This window comes from Diceros bicornis, chromosome 17, assembly GCF_020826845.1.
Source record: "Diceros bicornis minor isolate mBicDic1 chromosome 17, mDicBic1.mat.cur, whole genome shotgun sequence".
Classification (NCBI taxonomy): Eukaryota; Metazoa; Chordata; class Mammalia; order Perissodactyla; family Rhinocerotidae; genus Diceros; species Diceros bicornis.
The window spans coordinates 6,095,565-6,115,179 of NC_080756.1; the positions used below are offsets into that span (position 1 = coordinate 6,095,565).

At 39.2% G+C, this 19,615-nt stretch overlaps 1 protein-coding gene across 2 annotated transcripts in view; it reads right to left on the reverse strand.

Annotated features, from left to right (window-relative positions):
* XPOT (exportin for tRNA) overlaps nucleotides 1-18,863 on the reverse strand; it is a 34,577-nt gene extending 15,714 nt beyond the window's left edge. Inside the window, exons 1-16 of one of the 2 annotated variants that reach the window (XM_058557723.1) lie at nucleotides 18,600-18,863; nucleotides 15,570-15,700; nucleotides 11,593-11,675; nucleotides 9,611-9,667; nucleotides 8,820-8,889; nucleotides 7,851-8,073; nucleotides 6,794-6,974; nucleotides 6,537-6,705; nucleotides 5,110-5,346; nucleotides 4,056-4,094; nucleotides 3,858-3,920; nucleotides 2,758-2,882; nucleotides 2,247-2,391; nucleotides 1,968-2,087; nucleotides 1,522-1,616; nucleotides 587-656 (exon numbers count right to left, since the gene is read on the reverse strand). In XM_058557723.1, the coding sequence (XP_058413706.1) occupies nucleotides 587-656; nucleotides 1,522-1,616; nucleotides 1,968-2,087; nucleotides 2,247-2,391; nucleotides 2,758-2,882; nucleotides 3,858-3,920; nucleotides 4,056-4,094; nucleotides 5,110-5,346; nucleotides 6,537-6,705; nucleotides 6,794-6,974; nucleotides 7,851-8,073; nucleotides 8,820-8,889; nucleotides 9,611-9,667; nucleotides 11,593-11,675; nucleotides 15,570-15,629 (1,737 nt within the window). In that variant the 5' untranslated portion in view covers nucleotides 15,630-15,700; nucleotides 18,600-18,863. Of the gene's footprint in view, nucleotides 1-586; nucleotides 657-1,521; nucleotides 1,617-1,967; nucleotides 2,088-2,246; nucleotides 2,392-2,757; nucleotides 2,883-3,857; nucleotides 3,921-4,055; nucleotides 4,095-5,109; nucleotides 5,347-6,536; nucleotides 6,706-6,793; nucleotides 6,975-7,850; nucleotides 8,074-8,819; nucleotides 8,890-9,610; nucleotides 9,668-11,592; nucleotides 11,676-15,569; nucleotides 15,701-18,599 lie in introns of those variants that run through there. The other variant, XM_058557722.1, reaches the window with a different exon arrangement.
* Between the last annotated feature and the right edge of the window lie 752 nt (nucleotides 18,864-19,615).

Consider the following 19,615-nt stretch of genomic DNA (forward strand, 5'->3'; position numbering starts at 1 on the left):
GAGGAGGATTGGCATGGATGTTAGCTCAGGGCTGATCTTCCCCACAAAAAAAAAAAAAAAAAAAAAGCCAAAACAAAACAAAACAAAAAAAACATGTATCAGTCAAAATGTGCTTACAAAATATCTCAACTTAAATCTTTCTAGTCACATGGACACCAAAATATTTAGATCAACTAGCATTAACATTTGTTTTTACTCTAAGACTGAAGATACACAGAAAAACTTCAGTCTAATAGTTAGCAGTCACTGAGAATGGCCAGTATGATCACAGTGCTAAATCGAGAATAATTCACAACTTGAATTTTTCCTTCTCCATCAAATGCTTCACCAACATTTAACAGTACAGAGAGAGCAGACCATATCTGACACTGCCCGATTTATCAGTCAACTCTTGATCCCTACTTCTATTACTAGGTTTTGCTTATTATACCTCAACAGAGTTTGGTAAACAGAACTAACCAACCCTTGCATGCCCACCCCTCACCCCCATTAAAATAAAATGCCCACAAAGGCATTAACACTAAAGGCTAAAGACATATGCGGCCTCAATATTTGGGGAAAACTTATAACTTAGAAGGATACTTACAGGTGGAGAAAGCTCTAATAAATCTTGTATTCTATTCAGAATATCCTCAATGAAAGGATTCATTTGTTTACTGAATAAAGGCAAAAAGGAAAATCACAATTACTCACATAATAGTGCTTGAAAAATTGCTAAAATACCGAATTCCTCTTAAAGGCAGAACTAAAAAAAGTTCAGCTCTAAGCTAGTCACAAGGGATTATTAAGACTAGCTATGATTTTTATAAATTACAACCATATAAGCCTAAGAACAAGTAGTTTTCTTTTTTTTTTTCTTTTGTGAGGAAGATCAGCCCTGAGCTAACATCCGTGCTAATCCTCCTCTTTTTGCTGAGGAAGACCAGCTCTGAGCTAACATCTATTGCCAATCTTCCTCCTTTTTTTCCCCAAAGCCCCAGCAGATAGTTGTATGTCATAGTTGCACATTCTTCTAGTTGTTGTATGTGGGACGCAGCCTCAGCATGGCCAGAGAAGCGGTGCGTCAGTGCGCGCCCGGGATCTGAACCCGGGCCACCAGTAGTGGAGCGCACACACTTAACCGCTAAGCCACGGGGCCAGCCCCGAGAACAAGTAGTTTTCATACCAAAAAATGGTACTAGTAAAGAACAATACAATACAAAACAGATTAGGTTAAAAATGTATTTCCAAGGAACATATTCTTTAGAATTTCAAAGACAGCATACAGTGACTCATGGCAATAAAACTGCTGGTTAAATAAGTAACTAATGTCATTAGTGATGGCAGGTGTTACATATAAAAGTATGCAAACGGATCACTTTTTAATGATGAACAAAGTACCTGGCTAATGAGAAGGAAAAGAAGTCATAACATCACGATACAAAAAAGAACACCTGATAAAAAAATGCCTTAGCAAATAATGTCTTATTTAATAATTTTAAAAATGAGAATTAAAAGTAATAGCTGAAATTTGGTACTTACTTGAGAGATTTGACAAATCTAGAAAACAGGTAAGCAGTTCTGCTCCGTACTTTTGCGCTAGAATGCCGGAGACCCCTGTGATCTAAGAAAGCCATCTAAAGAAACAGAGACATCTTTACTCTTTCTGCACTTACTTAAGGCTTTATTGCTATTGTCTGGATATATTTGTGTTCACATCAAATTTTACTTCCTAATCCTAGGAGGCAGGAACCAGGTATATATGGTATTCCCATACTATACACAAATAGACTCTGGAGGGTTAAAGTTTTGTTTCAGATGACTGATTACACAGAAACTGTCCTTTTTAAAGAAATGGAGGTAGGGTTAGTTTCAGCGTGTTCAAGACTTTTTGGATCTGGAAAAGGTTATAAAAGTTAGAATACTATCTGCTTATTAGCTGAAATACATGGAAAATAACAAAAAATGAGAGTAAAACGAATACTTACCAGTACACATGGAATGTGTTGAGGTTCAACCGTGAAAAACTTTTCATATCTAACAACAGTTTCAAAGAACTCCAATGTCACAGACGTGTGCTGATAGGAACTTACTCCTGATGTTACCAGCTGGAGCAGGAAAAAGTCAGGAAATCCATCCTTATTTATTGCAATGTCAAGATGCCCCAGTATTAACAGATACTAAGCTATAACAATTAAAGAACTCCCATTAGCTTATAGTGAAAACAGAAAGTTATAGTCAAAATAAATTATCTTCAGTATACTTACAGTTCGCATCATATCCTGCAAAGCACTAGCTTTTGAAACATCCCCTGAGAAGTGAGCACCGTGAGATACCGGAAGAGCTTCTGCCAACATATACAGCAATCTTATTGCTACTTCAACCTCCATAAACCGTGTCGTCTGCCAATTCCTACCAAGGTATAACACGTCAGTGAAATCTGAACACAAACTTTTCACACAACTAGTGCTACACAGGATACAAGGACACCAACAAAAACCTCTTTCATTATTAAAAAATCATACAACTGATAACTTTGCCAGGCAACATAGTTTACATCACAAAAGTAAAAATAACTGATGTAATCCATTTTATTGTTTATGTCAGTGTTTGCCCCCCAAGGATCACGATAAATCAGAGACAACGTAAAAGCAGTTTCAGACATACACGTAAGATCTTAATAAGTAATATAAATAAGTTATGTGAATCACTTATTGGAGACCACCATCAGGGAGAAAAGAAAGAGGTGACTTGTTACAGAAACAGTAACAAACTTACTGCAGTGTAGAACTAAACACTCTGCGCACAGAAGCCAGCAGTAACTCTGGGGAAACTTGAGCGAGCCTGTCCAACAGCAACTTCAGCTGTTTCCTATACTCTACAAACATAGCTTCATCTTCACCCTAAGATGTATTTTAAAATTCTCATTTTAAAAACTTAAAAGACCTTAAAATTCATGTAAATAGTGAGTTCTTATTAGTTTTCTGCATTTACAAATTTAATACATACTTTTATTTTTTTCATCAATATTTATTTATACAGGAAAACTTATTATGCTTAGTGGCCTCTCCCCTCCTGCTAACAAATAAGACTTCCTGAACATAGCCCTAGACCTCGAAAGCCTAAAGCCAGGAAGAGCATGAGGAGGAGGTTAAGGACGAGAGTCTAGAGCTGGAACGGGTTCCCAGTGGGCTTTGCGAGACTTCTGGCACCTTATTTATACTCCTTGTAGCTCAGTGTCGACTGTAAAAACTGTAATATTGTACGACTGAAGATATTATTTGTAGCGAGCCTGGCACGTCGTAAGTGCGCTATGTGTTGGTCATCACCACTATCATCCTTTTACAGTCCCAAGTTTCTGAATGCCTGAGGTGGGGTAGACCACTGTAGCACACAGCCGGAGTACACGCCACGACTGAGCTGCCAGAAAGCCCATGATGGCCCTCGTGTTTCAGGAGAACCTGACTCTCTGGCAGCCCTGGACAAGACTTCTCACCAGAGCAAGTCCAGACACATAAGTGCCTCATTCCCACTCTCCCACAGACACATGATCTGAGGTCCCCAACCGGGCCTCAACTCATCACTCTTATTAAATACAAAGTGAGATACGATCACCAATAATATTGTCAATATTTTACACAGTTCAATGCTACAACGTGTTTTTCAAAAGGGTTGTTTTAAAAAGGGACAAAATACCAAAAATGAAGAATTATGAGGCTTCCATTAATTTCACCTAAGGTCGAGGTCAATATGAACAAGACTAATTTGTGAAATAGCTCGTTTCAAAGGACCCTAAAATAACGAAAACTTGAATTATTAATTTCATGTACATAAACAGTAAAATTAAAACTGATTTCTCCTCTGTGAGAAATTCTTACCTCATTTTCAAAGTTATATTCTTCATCATAAGTTAATTTTTTCATAACAGCCAACATGATTGCCTAAAATTAAGAATAAAGTATCTTTTGTCAATTAGTCTCCTTTAATTTGATAGACTTTGAAATTAAGCTATATTTCAATGCAGGCTGCAGACAGAGATTCTATCATTGGTTTAAAAGAAGCAAGAAGTCAATTACCTCTACATTAGCTTTTTGCTGATCCGAGAGCACTGTGAGCTGTTAAAAAATAAGCAATAATTTATTAGGTTTCCTAAAGTTATACCTGCTTATCGGGACATTTTTCTGATTAAGATCTTCTAAAACATGCACACAACCTTTCTGGAGTGCAGGCTGGCAGCCCCTTTCTATACTTACAATGTACCTAACCTAAGAGCCAGCAACTCCTCTTCTAGTAAAAAACTTGACATGCAGGTAGACATGTAGGTAAATTTAATTTTTAAAGATACTTATTGTGCATTCAGCAGAGAAGCAGGTTCGAGGACAGTAAAGTATGATTTTCCCTTATTTTTAAACAAGGCAAAACAAGCCTAGAAATCTATTGAGATAAACAATGGGATGACCAATAGTGACTTTAAGTTTCTTCATACCTCTCCACCGTGCCTAAAATTATTCAAAGTGCGCGTGCGGACGTGTGTTATGTTCACAACAATAAAAGAGAAGCTAAACTCAGTTTGGAAAAAAATAATTTTAAGCTTGCCTTGATTCAACAAATCCAATGTAAAGAAAACAGGAATGGCTCTTTCATCTAACGTCATAACGAGAAGTTACTAATTCTTTAAAAGGCTACATGCTATAATATGGAGACTAATACCTTCTACATTTTAAGTTCTTATTGGAAGCAACTCTCTAGCGGGAAATTTTTAATTGTAAAAATTTGTTTATAAGAAATGATGTACATGTAATTAAAATAATGAACCATGTGTAACAAAATTTCTACTGTATTTAGAAATAAACACAGATTCAAAATGAAAAAATTACCTAACCTATAACTAATTCTGAAGCCTGTTAGTCTAGGAAATTTTAGAACCTAGCGATTCCTGTTTTCTGGCTAAGGTGCTAAAAGGAAAAAAAAAAAAAAAAAAAGGATAGAAATATATTAATATTTAATAGTAAATATTGTTAGGTAGTAGAATTATGGGTATTGTCTTATTGTCATTTTTCCTATATTTTCCAATTTTCTATGGCTCTTTTATATTATCTACTGGACAAAAAGATCAAAACAAGGATTTACCTGTTTCAAAATATGAAGATAATCATAACAAAATCCAATAATGTTAGAAGAGATGTCGTCATCCTCATGAATTAGTAGCTGCAACATTAGTGCCACTTTTGTTTCAATAGCTTGTAGTGCCTCTTGGGCATTCTTGATATCTCCATTCTTAATTAATTTAGTCCAGCTAACTATCAAAGACTGTCCCATTCCATTTACCAGCTTAGAAAATCTAGCCAGGAAGTCAACATCTTCTTCCTATATGCAATCAAGACAGACCTCAATTGAAAACCTCCCACCTCAGAGTAAGAGGGACCACTCAAAACTTTAGTATGAACCAAGTGCCAAGTATAGGATTCAATTTTAAACTAACATTAGACATTTAACAAGTCTACCATTTTGACTGGGGAATTTTTAGAATTTGAATTCTTCTACTATTATTATCCACTAGTATTCTTTAAACACCTATTTCTAATGATTATAGTCCTGGAGACACTGCCAGCTTTATAAAAGCTTAATTAAAAAAAAGAGATCTACGGTTTCAGAACATTCTCTTGAAACTGAACTTAGTAAATACTCTCTAATAAAGTTAATGCTGTCCTATTGTGGAATGTGTAACAATTTAGAACAGCCCTTTCTGACACTATTTATTTTGAGCCTTAACTGTGCTGCAGAGATGGAACTATTACAATCACCTGCCTATAGTCATACCGGCACCAGAGCCCAAACTCAAACTTGGATTATTTTTATTAATTATCCTTATGATGTTCTCCCATAGAAAGAGATTTTACCTTCACCATTTTAGGTTTTTTACCAGGGACTAAATAAGACAATTATTAGCAATGTAAGAAAATACTACCACTCATCCGTGAGCAAGGAAAACAGCAGGGCCGTATTACTGACATTTCAGCTATACAAAGATCCCTTAGTAATTCTTTATCATTGTCACAGGTAAAATTAAAATAAAAACCTTCAAATTCTGTTTCTATGTTACTAATTTACCACACTCAGAGGCCTCACTCTGTCAGGGCTAACCTCTAACAGGTCAAATGAATAATGATCCACAAGTATGGTGCAAGTATTTGTAATTGTTGAGTCTAATTTTGGTCAAAATGCACTGTCATGTAAGTAGTACAGTTCCTTGCTACTCAAAGTATGCTCCACGGACCAGCAGTTAACAGCATCACGTGGGAGTCGGTTAGAAATGCACAACTGCAGGTACCACCCCAGATCTTCAAGTTTAAGAACTGGCGGAATCTACTGTCCCTGGCAAATGCTACAGATAACATTATAGCTTTCTGGATACAATGTTTCATTATTATAATCTCAAGGAGAGTTTCCAACATTAAAAGAGAAAAAAAAAAATTTTTTTTAAAGAAGGAAAAAACAATTTAAATTACTACCTATCCTTCTAACAATTTTCAAAACTTTTATATAAATTTACTGACCTGGTCAATGCTGAAAAACCCAGCAGACTGTAACACTTGACACAAAGATTCTACTAGTTTCATTTTATCAACAGGATCCATTCCTTTATTTACAATTTCAAATAAACAGTCGCATGCTTCTTCCCGTAGAACTTCTATTGACATATGACCTAGCAGCATATTTATAAACCTGGGAATGGGGGGATAATATTTCAAATTTATGAGTTTTACATACTGTATTTTGCAGGTTTACATTTTAAAAACATGGGTATACCTACCTATCATTGGCTATAAGGGACAAGTCTATCCAAGAGACATAAGCCCCAACTACTTCAAGGCACTGACACGTCACTTCTGAATTATTATACTGATAATTCTGCAGGATTTGGTACCATGATTCCACCAAGTTTGGAATGCACTGTTCCCTCATGGTATCTTTTATTAGAGTATTCCTACGAGCTTCCTAAAAAATGAAACAAAACACCTTATACGCAATCCAAGTAGATTACCTCACAAAATAACGTTTGACATGTGAACACAGCAATTTCCTCACTGCCAAACTTCCAGACGCGTTAACACATTCCCTGCCACAGTGTTCTATTTATCAGCTCTAAAATCATATCCCGTTGTTCTTTTTAATTGCTCTTTCCAGTCTCTTCCTCAGTGGCAGACTTAATTTCTTATTAAAACACAAACTATAAATAAACATTGCTTAGAAATCTTAAGCATGTCAAGTTATTTCTCAATGTTATGTAAACAAGATAAACTACTTAAGAAAATGACAATAACTTAAATGCATGATAGCCTTTAAAATTATAAATATGTCTGACATACAATGACCTTAAATTATTATACATTTGAATTCAGCTATTTCTATTATGTTCTTTAAGAATAAGAAAGCTGTATCGGGTAATGACGAACCAGAGAAAGGCTAAGGCAATGGGCTTTGTGACTGAGAATACAGAAGAACTTGGCATTATTCATAAGGAATGCTTCTTCCTCGCTCAGTGACTGTATAGCAGGAGTCAATACAGACCACGTTTCTCTACAAATTCATAGGAGAAAATCAATTTGTGTATTTCACTGGAGAAAGTGCTTACATATTTTAAAAAAAACCCCTAAGTAATACTCTAATTTCAACTTACACCTGGAAAAAAATACCAACCAAGTTCCTTTGTAAAACAAAAGTCATTTTTTTTAAATGTTAGGCAGATTTATAATTATTCTTAAGAAAGTTTGTCTTAAAAAAAACAAAAGACTTCCTGCTCCTTTTATTATATGCCCATTATCTCCTACAAAATCTACACTAAAAACTAAAAACTAATGGGAAGGTACTTGCCTCTGATGTATGCACCACATCTCGATCCACCAACTCGGAGTCAATAGCCATGAGGATCCGGAGGTATAGATCGACTCCCCTTGGATTTAGGTCCACTACTGAGAGAATGTCAAAAAAAAACTTGGGCCATTTAGTGAGATATTCTGTAACAAAAAGTAAGGCGAAGACTTGGGCTGCTTTATTCCGTATAAAGGTCTTCTCTGGTTGGGGATTCAGCATCTGACAAACAGAGAAACAGTCCATGAAATTAAATGTAAATTGAAAGATTCAAACACATTGTCTTCCTATTTATCATTAATAGGCAAAAACCCACCAAACATCAACAAAGTCTAGATTAGCTGTGCAACAAACACGCTTGAAAATGACCAAACGAGTTCAGGGGCCAGATGAGGACAGTCAAGCGAACAAGGGGGCTAACGTTACTTCTCATTCTCACACTTTTAGAGAAGTTTCATGTGCAGAGTTTTACTAGTTCCTATAATTTTTTCTAAGAAGAAAAAAATTCCATTGTTTTTCTTCTAGTTGCTTGCTCTCTAAGGAAAATAAAAATTCTAGCTACACAGCTGCTTTATATGTGAAGATTCGCTAAAAATAACGAAGAACAACATCCTGCAAACTTACTGGCCCTTTGAAAAGGGCTCTTGGTGAAGAGGCTGTCTGGGGGGCGCACCTTTCAAGAGTGAACAGAAAGGCTGCTTTTGGCAGGTAGTAAAAAAAAAAATTACATTTTAATACCAAAGTTTCTACAATGTGTCATGGAGAGCATGACAGTTTTAGTTACTGATACAATTTTAAATTACTGCTAATTTTTCATCTACCCATGATCTTCAAAACCAGCGCTTTTTAAAAAAAGCTATGAGATCAAACGGAGGATAAATGATCTACGTTTTTGAAGTTCCAAACTTGCAAAAATAAAAATTAAAATATCCGGTAATTTGAGGTACTGAATGAAATGACTATTTTACCTGAGCTTGAAGCCAAGATATGAGCGTCTCCCTAATTAGTTGTTGCTGAATAGTAGTTAGTTCTGAATATCTGTTCAAAATAGAGAAGAAAAATAATAATGGCTATATTTGATGTCTGTGGTTTCAAAAAGCAACAGCCTCATATATGTCAAAGGGAGAATTTGTATAGCACTCAATCATCTAAAATTCCGTAAAATAAACTGGTAACACCTCTCATCACCACTACAGAAAAAACACAGGTGGGAGTGGCAAGCGGGGTATCAATATCAATCTTAGTTTGATTTGTGGTTCAGTTCATGTTGAAACAAAATGGCAGCTACACAATTTTTCAGTTGGAAATATGTCCATGTTCTGATGTCTACGGTTTACAGAATAAATCAATAGGCAAACTAAGGGTCCTCTGAGCAGCGATTCACTGCTTTTGTATAGGACAGGGGTTCTGAATACAAGTGCCCACGCGGCCACTCAACTCCAGCAGAGAGTTGTCTCGTAGAGAACCGGGCTCGGTGCTGCTAGATCTTCTAATTTTTCCAGAGAAGCTGGAAATCTATTTTTCCTGTGAAATGGCTGGATTTTTATAAGTAACCAAAACTCAGTATTCTTAAAACTCTTTAGGATAAATCAAAACACATCTATAAACTGACGTAACACACACTGCCCATTTACAACTTGTATTTTGGTTTCCCAAAGAGGGAAATACTAACTAGTTAGTTAAAAACTAGTTAGCTAACAACTAAAAAAATGGCCTCTCCCCATAAATCTCAGAGTCAAAACAGTGAGAAAAGCCTTACTTGTATTTAACTTGATGTTCTAGTACTTGAAAGCAGAAAAACTTTATGTGATCATCACTGAAAAAGAAAAAAAGGGAAATTAGACAAGCAAAGTGTGAATTGCAGAAAACAAATCAAAACCAAAATATTAACAAACAACACAGTCAAAACATTTCTCAAACTAGACCTTCGGCTTGCTTTCTACTTATTTTCATTTATTACATTCACACGCATTTGTTTAAAAAGCTAAGAGAACTTTAAGTATTATACAATATTCAATAGTTCCATTAAATCTGGTGAGCAGAATATCCAAAAAAATTAAGATGCACTCTAAGCATAGTGCTTTGCAAACAGAGGCATTCCCCCTAAATTCCAGATGTTAGGATTCTCAGAACAACTTCTCCATTTCACAATAGAAAGGCTAGGTGTAAAATGACAAATGGTAGAACAGTCAGAGACTGAGGCCAATCAGAGATAGTCATCAGAGTCATCTTAAAATTCAACCCTAGACAGTTCCATTTTCACCATATCCAAAACGAGCAGGATCACCTGGGCTGGCAGTCTAGCCTCAAAATTCATACAGAACACCAAGTTACAGATATACTGCCCTTAGAAATTGGGAGCAAAAATCAATATCCACCAACCATCCACCTTCAACTGTCTCTCTAGGGGTGACGCAGAGTTGCAGTAAAGCAGCTATGAACTCGGACAAAGTCCCTTTAGTGAACAACAATCTGTTCATCCAAGACAGCTGGTTCAGGCCAGGCTCAGTCGTGGAATTTTTCATAAATGAGGCTGGTTAATATAGAACGGAGATGTTATCTTAATTTAGACTACACGAATTAACCAAAGTAAATTCACACATAAGATGATAAACTTAATCTTTTAAAAGTTTTTTTTTTTTAAATTAGGTTTAATTAGCATCTCCCCTAAGACCTTAGAGTTTCTATTCTTATCATGGATGACACTGAAGCCTTAACTAATTACACAAGACTTAGATTTTCCACTCAAAAAATAAACTACAGGATCCCGTTAATTAACAGCTGGCCCTTATTTACTCTAAGACATATGACAGATTTCTCAAAACCAACTTTCACTAAACTGGAGCACTTGGTTTCGGCTATAAAACATAGCAACCGATACCCGCACAAGAACTCCAGCTAGGAGCCATCACTAATCCCACTGGCATCAGCTCCCACCAGAGTTGTCTGCTTACAGCTAGTCAGTTGTGTTTCCCCAAGCCTCACTGTGCCAGTTGTACTAGTTTTGTAATTAAGTAACTTAACTGACTATCACATTAACTAATGAAATGAGCATGATGAGAGTTCCTGTTTTTGTAAAAGTTAGGTTGAATGCTTTACAAAGACTTCATAGAAAGTCACACTGCAGGGAGGAAAAACCTTGTACATATGTGCTGTGTGCTAGGTAACCAGAAGACTTGGAGAGGTGGGGGCAAAGAATTAAAAGGTCTACGAATCTGCACTCATTGTTTCTCAATCCACTACAGAGACCCCAAGTGGAAACTATAGAGGACGGATTACGGGTGTGATCGACGTAAGAATGATGAAGTGAATGCTAGTGCACAGACACGAAGAAAAGACCCTGGTCCAATATCAAGAGATTTGTAACTGAATGTTTATATACTTTAAATTAAAATAAAAAATTAAGATACATATAATTTATGATTACTTCCTTTACCAACTTTTTAGAACACCAACTATCACTCCTCATAAGAAGATAGAGAAGTTTTGACTGTACCAAATTCCAGCTAGGATCTGCTGCCAGGTACACAGCGGAAGGCAAAGGATAGTTTTACTGAAAAGTCCCAGATTGGCCAAATTATTTATTATTTTTCTCATTTCTACACTGAATGGTTTTCCACAACAGAAGTTATAAAATGTTTTTATGAAAACATTTTCCAAATACAGGTAAATTTAACAGTCCTGTCAAGTTCACAGAAATTTAAATTCTTCTAAGAGGCATGCAAATTTTGGTTTAATTACCTGTATGTCCTCTGAGCTAGAGCTTCTGCACAAACCTGCCAGGCATCTGGGGAAATCTTTAACTGCTCAAAATAGGCGAGGGCCTGTAAGATAGCAAAGCAGAAAATGCATTTGGAACAGTCAATCTCAATGCCCCGCCAATACAAAGCAAAATATTCTCGGAGTAGCAAACCAGTAACCAATCAGTGAATCCAAAGAAAAGTATCTAAAACATTGCATTCAGGTTTCTGAATATGTGCAACTTAGTGATCATTCCTAGAAAAAATGTTAAGTAAAAAATAAATTCCATCAGTTAGATACTCAAACCTGTTTCCTTACAGCAAAGGAGACAACACAAAAATGCCCTGCAGACATCACTAGGTTATTAAGAGGATGGAGAGAGAAAACATAGAAGTTGTCTGTCAAGTGCTATACTACTGAGGTATATGCAATTATAAAATGGTATATAAAGGGTATTTTTCCTATTTAATAGCAAATATGCTATTAAAGGGAAGATGGACCTGGCCACCCACTTCTGAAACAACTGGCCATGAAAACTGTATCAATAGCAGAGAAGCATTGTCTGATACAGCGCCGGAAAACGAGAAGATGGCGCAAAAAGACTGGGCAGGGTTCCACTCTGCCGTCCACAGGGTCGCTAGGAGTCAGAACCCACTCGACGGCACTAACAACATGCTACTACAGAGGTGACTGTAAAAGACAAAACAGACTCTACGTCATTTAATCTACTGTTACACAGAAGAGCATTTCAATTCTTCAACTACATCATGTTAGTTCCCTAAGAAATGAGATTAAAATTGGAGTACAACTGCACGATACGAATTTTGGGAAAGTACCAAATAACTGAACAGGTCAAAGCTGTATGAGATGTAGTTCTCATCCCTGTGTTCATGAATTCAGGGCCTGGTTATGAGAGCAAGTGTACTCTAGATGGATGCAGCACCGAGCCCATACGCTCTCTGACGGCTGGGAAAACGGGAGGCTTCTGCTACTCTGTTCTATAGGCATGTTGCAACTGGCATTAATGAGACACACAGGTTTCACACCTGACAACGGACACTAACCTCAACAACCTGTGAAAAGTATCTCAAACAGCCAAGAAAATCACACACAAACTAGAACCCCTGCTAGATCATTTTAAAGCAATTATGTACAGATACAAACCTTGAAACCAAGTTGAAGGAATATTAAGCATTAGAGGAAACTAATTTCAATTAGTCAATATTTCTTAAAACTGTGGTTTGTGCCCTATTAGTGATGAAATCAATTTTATCAGTCTTGATCAGCAATTTAAAAAATGAAACAGAGTAGAGAATATCAGAGTGCATTATACTTGGTAAGAATAACAATAATTTTGTGTAACTTGTTTCAGTTATATATGTGTATTTGTATATACAGAAATAAATACATACACACATATACACTGGGTCAAGACGTAAAATTATTTTTTCCTTTGGATTAGAAGTTACAAAAAAAGAAGCAAAAGAGCCATCATATTTAGGTGATAGTTTCCTGTATTATGTAAATGTATGAATGAGGGAATGGGTTTTCAAACATGGTTTCAACCGCTGCTCCCACCACGAGAGAAGTAGGTAAATGAAGATGAGTAGATGAAGGTTGCCAAATACTATTTTAAGTGTAAATAAAGGCTATCTTTAGAAATTAAGAACATAGGAACCGAAGCAGCAGCAAAATAATCTAGTTCAGTTGTTGTCTAACAATATTCCACGAAACCTAGGGGTTCCTATAGCTCAAGGGCCAGGGCAGGGGACAAGGTGGAAGTCAACCATGTATGTTGCACTACCACCTAATATTTCACTCACCAAATTCAGCTGCTAGAATTGTCACCGATATACCATCTTCTTTAAATAACAGCAAGTTTTAAGCCAAAGACAGATATTCTATTTTTCAAAAAGTGAAAATAACTTGAAAGTTTTTGGTTTTTAACTAATGTCTTTGCACTCTGAATCCATGTGTTACTAGCATTTTTTAAAAATTTGTGGCAATGATGAAGTCAAAGCCTTTATCAACTAGTTCTTCTATCTCATACCTTCTTTCTAATGCTCTACTGTCTCTAAGTGGCAACAGAGTCAGTCCAGCTACTTTACTGCCCATGTAGAAAACAAGAACTACAGACAGACACCTGAGAATGGGGGTTGGCAGACAGTCATTTATCTTACCACCAAACTGAATTATGCTCCCATGACTCCTGAACTCCAACACCAAGACTATCAGAATTCACTTTTCCTTAAGGTTCCTTCTTTTTCATCCTAATTCATTGTTACTCAGGTTGGCTTAATGGGATATCAAATTAAGCCTGGACCAGGATGCTTAACATATGCATGTGACTGACAGACCCATTTTTTTTTGATGAAAGCATCCCTCCTGTATTAAAATCACTAACAATGTGTAGGTTTTACTTTTCTGAAAAACAAAATAATGCACATTTAAAAAATTTGTCAGATGGTGGAATTTAATAAAAAACAAAAGATTTCAAAAAAGGCCCATAAAAAATAACAGTGAAGTCTATCTAACAACTAAACAGAGTCAAAAGCGTTTAGTTACAGTAACCATGCAACACCAAGCCAGACCAGGGGGATGACTATGATGCTTCAACTCTGTGACTAAGGGTTGGAGGGCAGGTAGCTTCAACTCCCAGGAAAGGAGACATCTGTCCACACATAGAAGACATGGACTTGGAACATCTTTTGATGCCCTAACCTGTTTGATAGGTATCTAGTAATTAGCCAGATATCTATTTTTTATTTTTTTATTTTATTATTTTTTGTGTGTGTGAGGAAGATCAGCCCTGAGCTAACATCGGTGCTAATCCTCCTCTTTTTGCTGAAGAAGACCGGCTCTGAGCTAACATCTATTGCCAATCCTCCTCCTTTTATTTCCCCAAAGCCCCAGTAGATAGTTGTGTGTCATAGTTGCACATCCTTCTAGCTGCTGTATGTGGGATGCGGCCTCAGCACGGCCGGAGAAGCGGTGCGTCAGTGCGCGCCCGGGATCCGAACCAGGGCCACCAGTAGCAGAGCGCGCGCTTAAGCACTAAGCCACGGGGCCGGCCCTAGCCAGATATTTAAATCTCAATTCCTGTTACTTCCCTCTCTCTGGAGGGCTGGTTACTTATTTAACAGCAGAGGCATGCACATGGTACTATGTTAGAAATTGAGATTTTTTTACTACTTAAAAAAATTCCCGCTTAAAAGCAGAACAAAAACTGCTATAATATTGAGATTATAGTGAGACTGTTAACCTCGTTTAGCTCATTCATAAAACATATCCTTTGCTATGGGAGTAGAAAAAAGAAGAGAAAATGCCTCTCCTTCCACTTACCCTATACTTCAAACCACCCACAGGTCTTTAAAAAATTTAATTACAGGCTTGTTCTGTAGATTCTTCTTTTATCATTCAGCTATAGACATGATTACAGGTGAGGCTACATTATGTTTAATTGTTTACATTTACCCAAATATCCCAGCACCTCATAATGGGTTCCTTATCATGGCATCATTTTACGTAACCTAAAACATGGCATATCATAACTGCTTATTTACATGTCTGGCTGTACTAAATAACAAGGATGTTAAATATCACTAACATGAGAGCTAAACAACTTGTTTAGACCAAGCCAAGCAATGAAAAAATAAAATATGCATGTCTGCTACTATGAAAAGTCCCTTGAACAATCCTTTGCATTACAACTTTTAAATAATTAGAAATAATGACTGATGTGACATAAAGACCTACCTTGAGTCACATGAGATTTTAATACTTTCGTTGAGCCAACTAAACAGAAAATAAATCACAACACTGTTTCTGTATTCAGAATATGTTCAAACACCTCAAATTTGTCTCTATTCATTTCTACCCAAATTAAGCCTTTATCATCAAATGTATTTTTTATTCAAGTCTCCTAATGCAATCTGTGGCAACACGGTTTAAAAAATGATTAAGCCAACTCAACTTACCCTTTGTCTGAAGTCGGAATCAGCATTTGGATTTAGCCCTAAAAGAGCCTGTTCATCCATCCCGGCTATCCTTGGAGTTCTCTGATTACGATAGGCGTGCCCTCTGATCCCACAGAAGACTCCACAAACATCTGCACACACACACACAAAGTTGAAGGAAAAAATACTTAACAAAATGGACGCTTCTCCAGAAAATCATAACAAGTGGATAACATTATACAAAGAAGTTTAAGTGTGAAAAGAACTTCTTTTGAAACTATGCAAGTTACAACTAAAGGAGCCTAAGTCTCAGAAGAGTGGGCCTGCTCAACAGGCCAGGAATGTGTCATTTCTAAAAATCTTAAGTATGCCATTAAGGTTCTCAAATTTTCTTATTTTTCAAGATCATCAATATAGAAAATAATTATTTTCTACTTTAAATAGAAGTATCTAATTTATGCAGTTGTTACTTACTATCTCTAGTACTTAAAAGTGCAATTGTGCAACTAAATTAAGTAAAAAAATGACAAACCCAGATCTTATTATGAGAATTATAATCTGATGACTTCCATTTATCAATATCACAAACCTTTCTTTAAAAAGTTAGAATGGCTGACTAAATAGTGACCTCAGAGTTCAATATCCTTATTGGAGTGTTTACCACGAAGAGGAAGGAGTGGGAGAGTGAAAAATCCATCATTTAGCTTCTGAACAATGGGCTAGCTCTGCCTTTTACAGGTGTCCGCTCTTGCCAGCCCATCTAGAAATGTATTTCAAAAAATGTTTTTTAATAGTGGCTATAAAAACTGACAATTTAATACTGACTATTTTTATTTAAGAATTTTTTTAGTCTCTGGAAAGCAATGCACCTTTTCACAATATAAGGTCTAACAATCTCAAATAAGAAAATGGCAAGCCCCAAAAGGCCACCTGGTTTTTGACAAAATGTGTATTTATTTGAAGAAACAAGGAACAGACTCTAAATCATGCAAAAATTACATTTATTTTCAAGACCTATGAGCTGGGAGACCAGGCCTTACTACTCCCATTAAAAGGCTGTGGGGCTTTTTTTGGTTTAATTATCATAACCAAAGAGAAGATCAGAGGCCAAGAGACTAAGGGGGGGAGGCAGCCTTTTTGGAATGATGAGGGCAGGATCTGATCCAAGTCAGAAGACCCCTACTACAAGGTGCTTTTCTTCTTCCCCTGGGCCCACCTGATTCAAATGATAAATCAGGATATGTGCTGAGAGCCTCAGAGAAGAGAGCTCGGCCTCTTCTGGCCCCTTCTCTCACCGTTACTATCAGACCTGCAGATTACAGCAAGGCAGTGTAGCTCCCCACTGCCGTCAGGATTAAAATCCAAACACTTCTGAATGACTCCTCACCATTCTGTACCCCAAGCCAGCAAAGCCAGTGATATTCTTCCTTTCATCTTTGCACACCCTGCTCTTTTCTTGTTACTTGGTTAAGCCCTGCTTGTCTTTCAGAATTCAGCTTAGAGGTCCTCTCTTTCAAGAATGCTTCTTTGACCCTTATTGTCCGACTCTCCCAAACCGGCTTAGACGCTCCTCCTAAATGCTGATATGCTGTCACTGCCAGCTTACTAGTCTTCTCTCATTAACCTCAAAGGGCAAGGACTGACTGTCTCGAATGTTCCTCACTACGTCCCTAGGACACAGTAGAGCATAGGTTTTGGATTTGGAAAGAGCTATAATTCAGAGCTAGGCACCTGTGGGACGAGAACTACTCAGAGCATTCTAGATTTATCATATCATACTAGTAAACCGGGATTTTGAACAGATGGGGAAACAAAAAAAGGCAGTAGTTTTCTTCCGCCACCCCCAGCCAAAAACGGCAAGAAAATCTGATGACTATTCCCCTGAAAAACGCACACAGAGAAAAGACAATCTGAGTTTCTACGAATCCCAGATTGAGCAGTCTTATAAAAGATTCCTTGAATTTGGCACGGCTTTAGGGAAAACTGCTTAAGCTTGGTAAAGTCACTTTGATTGCAATAACGGAAACAGCAAGTAGTCCTAAGAAAAAATATGGCAAATAAAACAACCTAAGGAAACAAACTTGCTACAGTTGTCAGTACAGAAACTCCCACAGAGAAGGCACTTGGATAATAATCAACATGCAATGGAACATGGTCAATTACCAACGTGCGTGCAAACAACTGAAAAGTTACAACCTGCGCGAAAAGGTGACAGTCTTCCAGTAAAAGGTTTCGCACGAACACAATGTTCTAACACGGCATAGCCATGCAGGCTTAAACATCTGTTACAAGTTGCCAAACACTTGAATTACGCATCTAGCAAATGTTCTGGGGGAAGGTAAGCCACATCCTTAAAACATTGAGCCCTAACCTTTCCTGGATAGCCATTAAATCAAGAATCAAACAATCTGGAAAAATTCCTCCACACCTACTGAAGACTGTTCCAAGACCAGGACTGAATCTCCCCAGCCTTTGAACACCACGCTGACAAGTCGCTTTAACATACTGTAACTTCCTCCAGTAACAACTAATTAACACTTTCAAGATGTACTCTTTTCTTGTGGTTACAGGGAAACATCACGCTTTTCTACTCCCGCAGAACTGCGAGGACGGGAAGAGAAGAAATGGCGTGTCCGTGCTGGCAAATTACGACACAGAAATAATACCTTTTTTTTGTCCTGGGGCTGGGGGGTGAATCAAGTTTGAGGTCTCTGCGTTGAAAGTGGTGGGACACGCTACAACTACTGCCGATGGGTCTGGCCACTCTTACTACACGGGGGCCACCGGCCCCTGGATGCCGACCCTCCCCGGCGGGCCTGGCCCCCTTCCTTCCCCCGGATCCCTCCCCCGAAAGCAGCCTCGTGGCAATCCGGGTGATGAAACACCCGGCACCCGGCGGCCGCGCACTCGGGACGCGCTCGGCGGCGGCGGCGCAGCCCGCCCCCCGGCCCCCGGCCCCGGCGCACCCCTCCCGGCGTGGGGGGCCCGGGCGGCCCGCCCGCCCCCTTCCCGCAGCCCCGCGCAGACCGAGTCCCCCAAGCCCCGAGTCACCTTCCCTATCACTCCATCCCGCCTCGCCGCCTGCACTCCCGAGGGCCGGGCGGCGGAGCGGCGCCGCGCGCAGGGAGCGGGGAGAGCGGCCCTGTCCTTGTCGCCCGCGTCCTCGGCCGAGGGAGCTGGCCGCGGCCTCGCGAATCTCGCCGCTCCGCGTCCCCTGGCGCCTTCTCCTGCGTGGCGCCGGGCCGGCACGCGAGCAAGCAGGCGGGCGGGGTCGGGCCCCAGGAAGGGAGAGAGCGCGATGGCCGGCTACCACCGCCGCCGCCGCCGCCGCCGCCGCCGCTGAGTCAGCGCGAAGCGCGCTCCCCGCCTCGGCGCCGCGCGGGCCAGCGCCAGCAGCCTCATGGAGAGTGCGGGCCGGGCCGGGGCGCGCGCCTACAACTCCCAGCATGCAACGTGCGGGCGGCGCTTCCGGGCGGCCGGGCGCACACGCGCTCCCGGGGGGCGGGGTCGCCGGGGCCCCTGGTGCATGCCGGGATGGGGCGTCGGGCAGGGAGGGGCGTGCGGCTGGAATCCCTCCGCGGCTGCAGAGACCCCTGCCTCCTCCCCGGTGCGAGCCGCCGGGCGGGTTCGCTCAGCGCCTTCCATAAGGGCTTCTTCAGGTAGTTGGGAGCTTCGAGTACCGAACTCCCGAGGTCCGGTGACGTGGTGCAAACCACGTGCGATCAGTTGTTTGATTGCTCTTTCGTGGCCCCACGTGCTCGGAGCCCAGACGCTTGAGGATCCGCCGAGGAGCGCCGAAAACTTTTAAATTTCACTTTAAACGTGCTAATATTTTGTCGTTCGTGAAAAGAAGGACAGCATTCTTAGGAAGTCCTACTCTTAGGTTCCTTCTGTGGTACTGTCACTTCGTTGATTTATCCACCGACTCATGATTTATTAATACTGCATTGAGGCCCAAGCTGCATAGATTCGAATGCCAGCCCCCTGCTCACCCGTTGTTGACCTCAGTTTCAGGCACGTTACATAATCTATCTGTACCGCAGTTTACTCATCTGTAAAACGAGAGT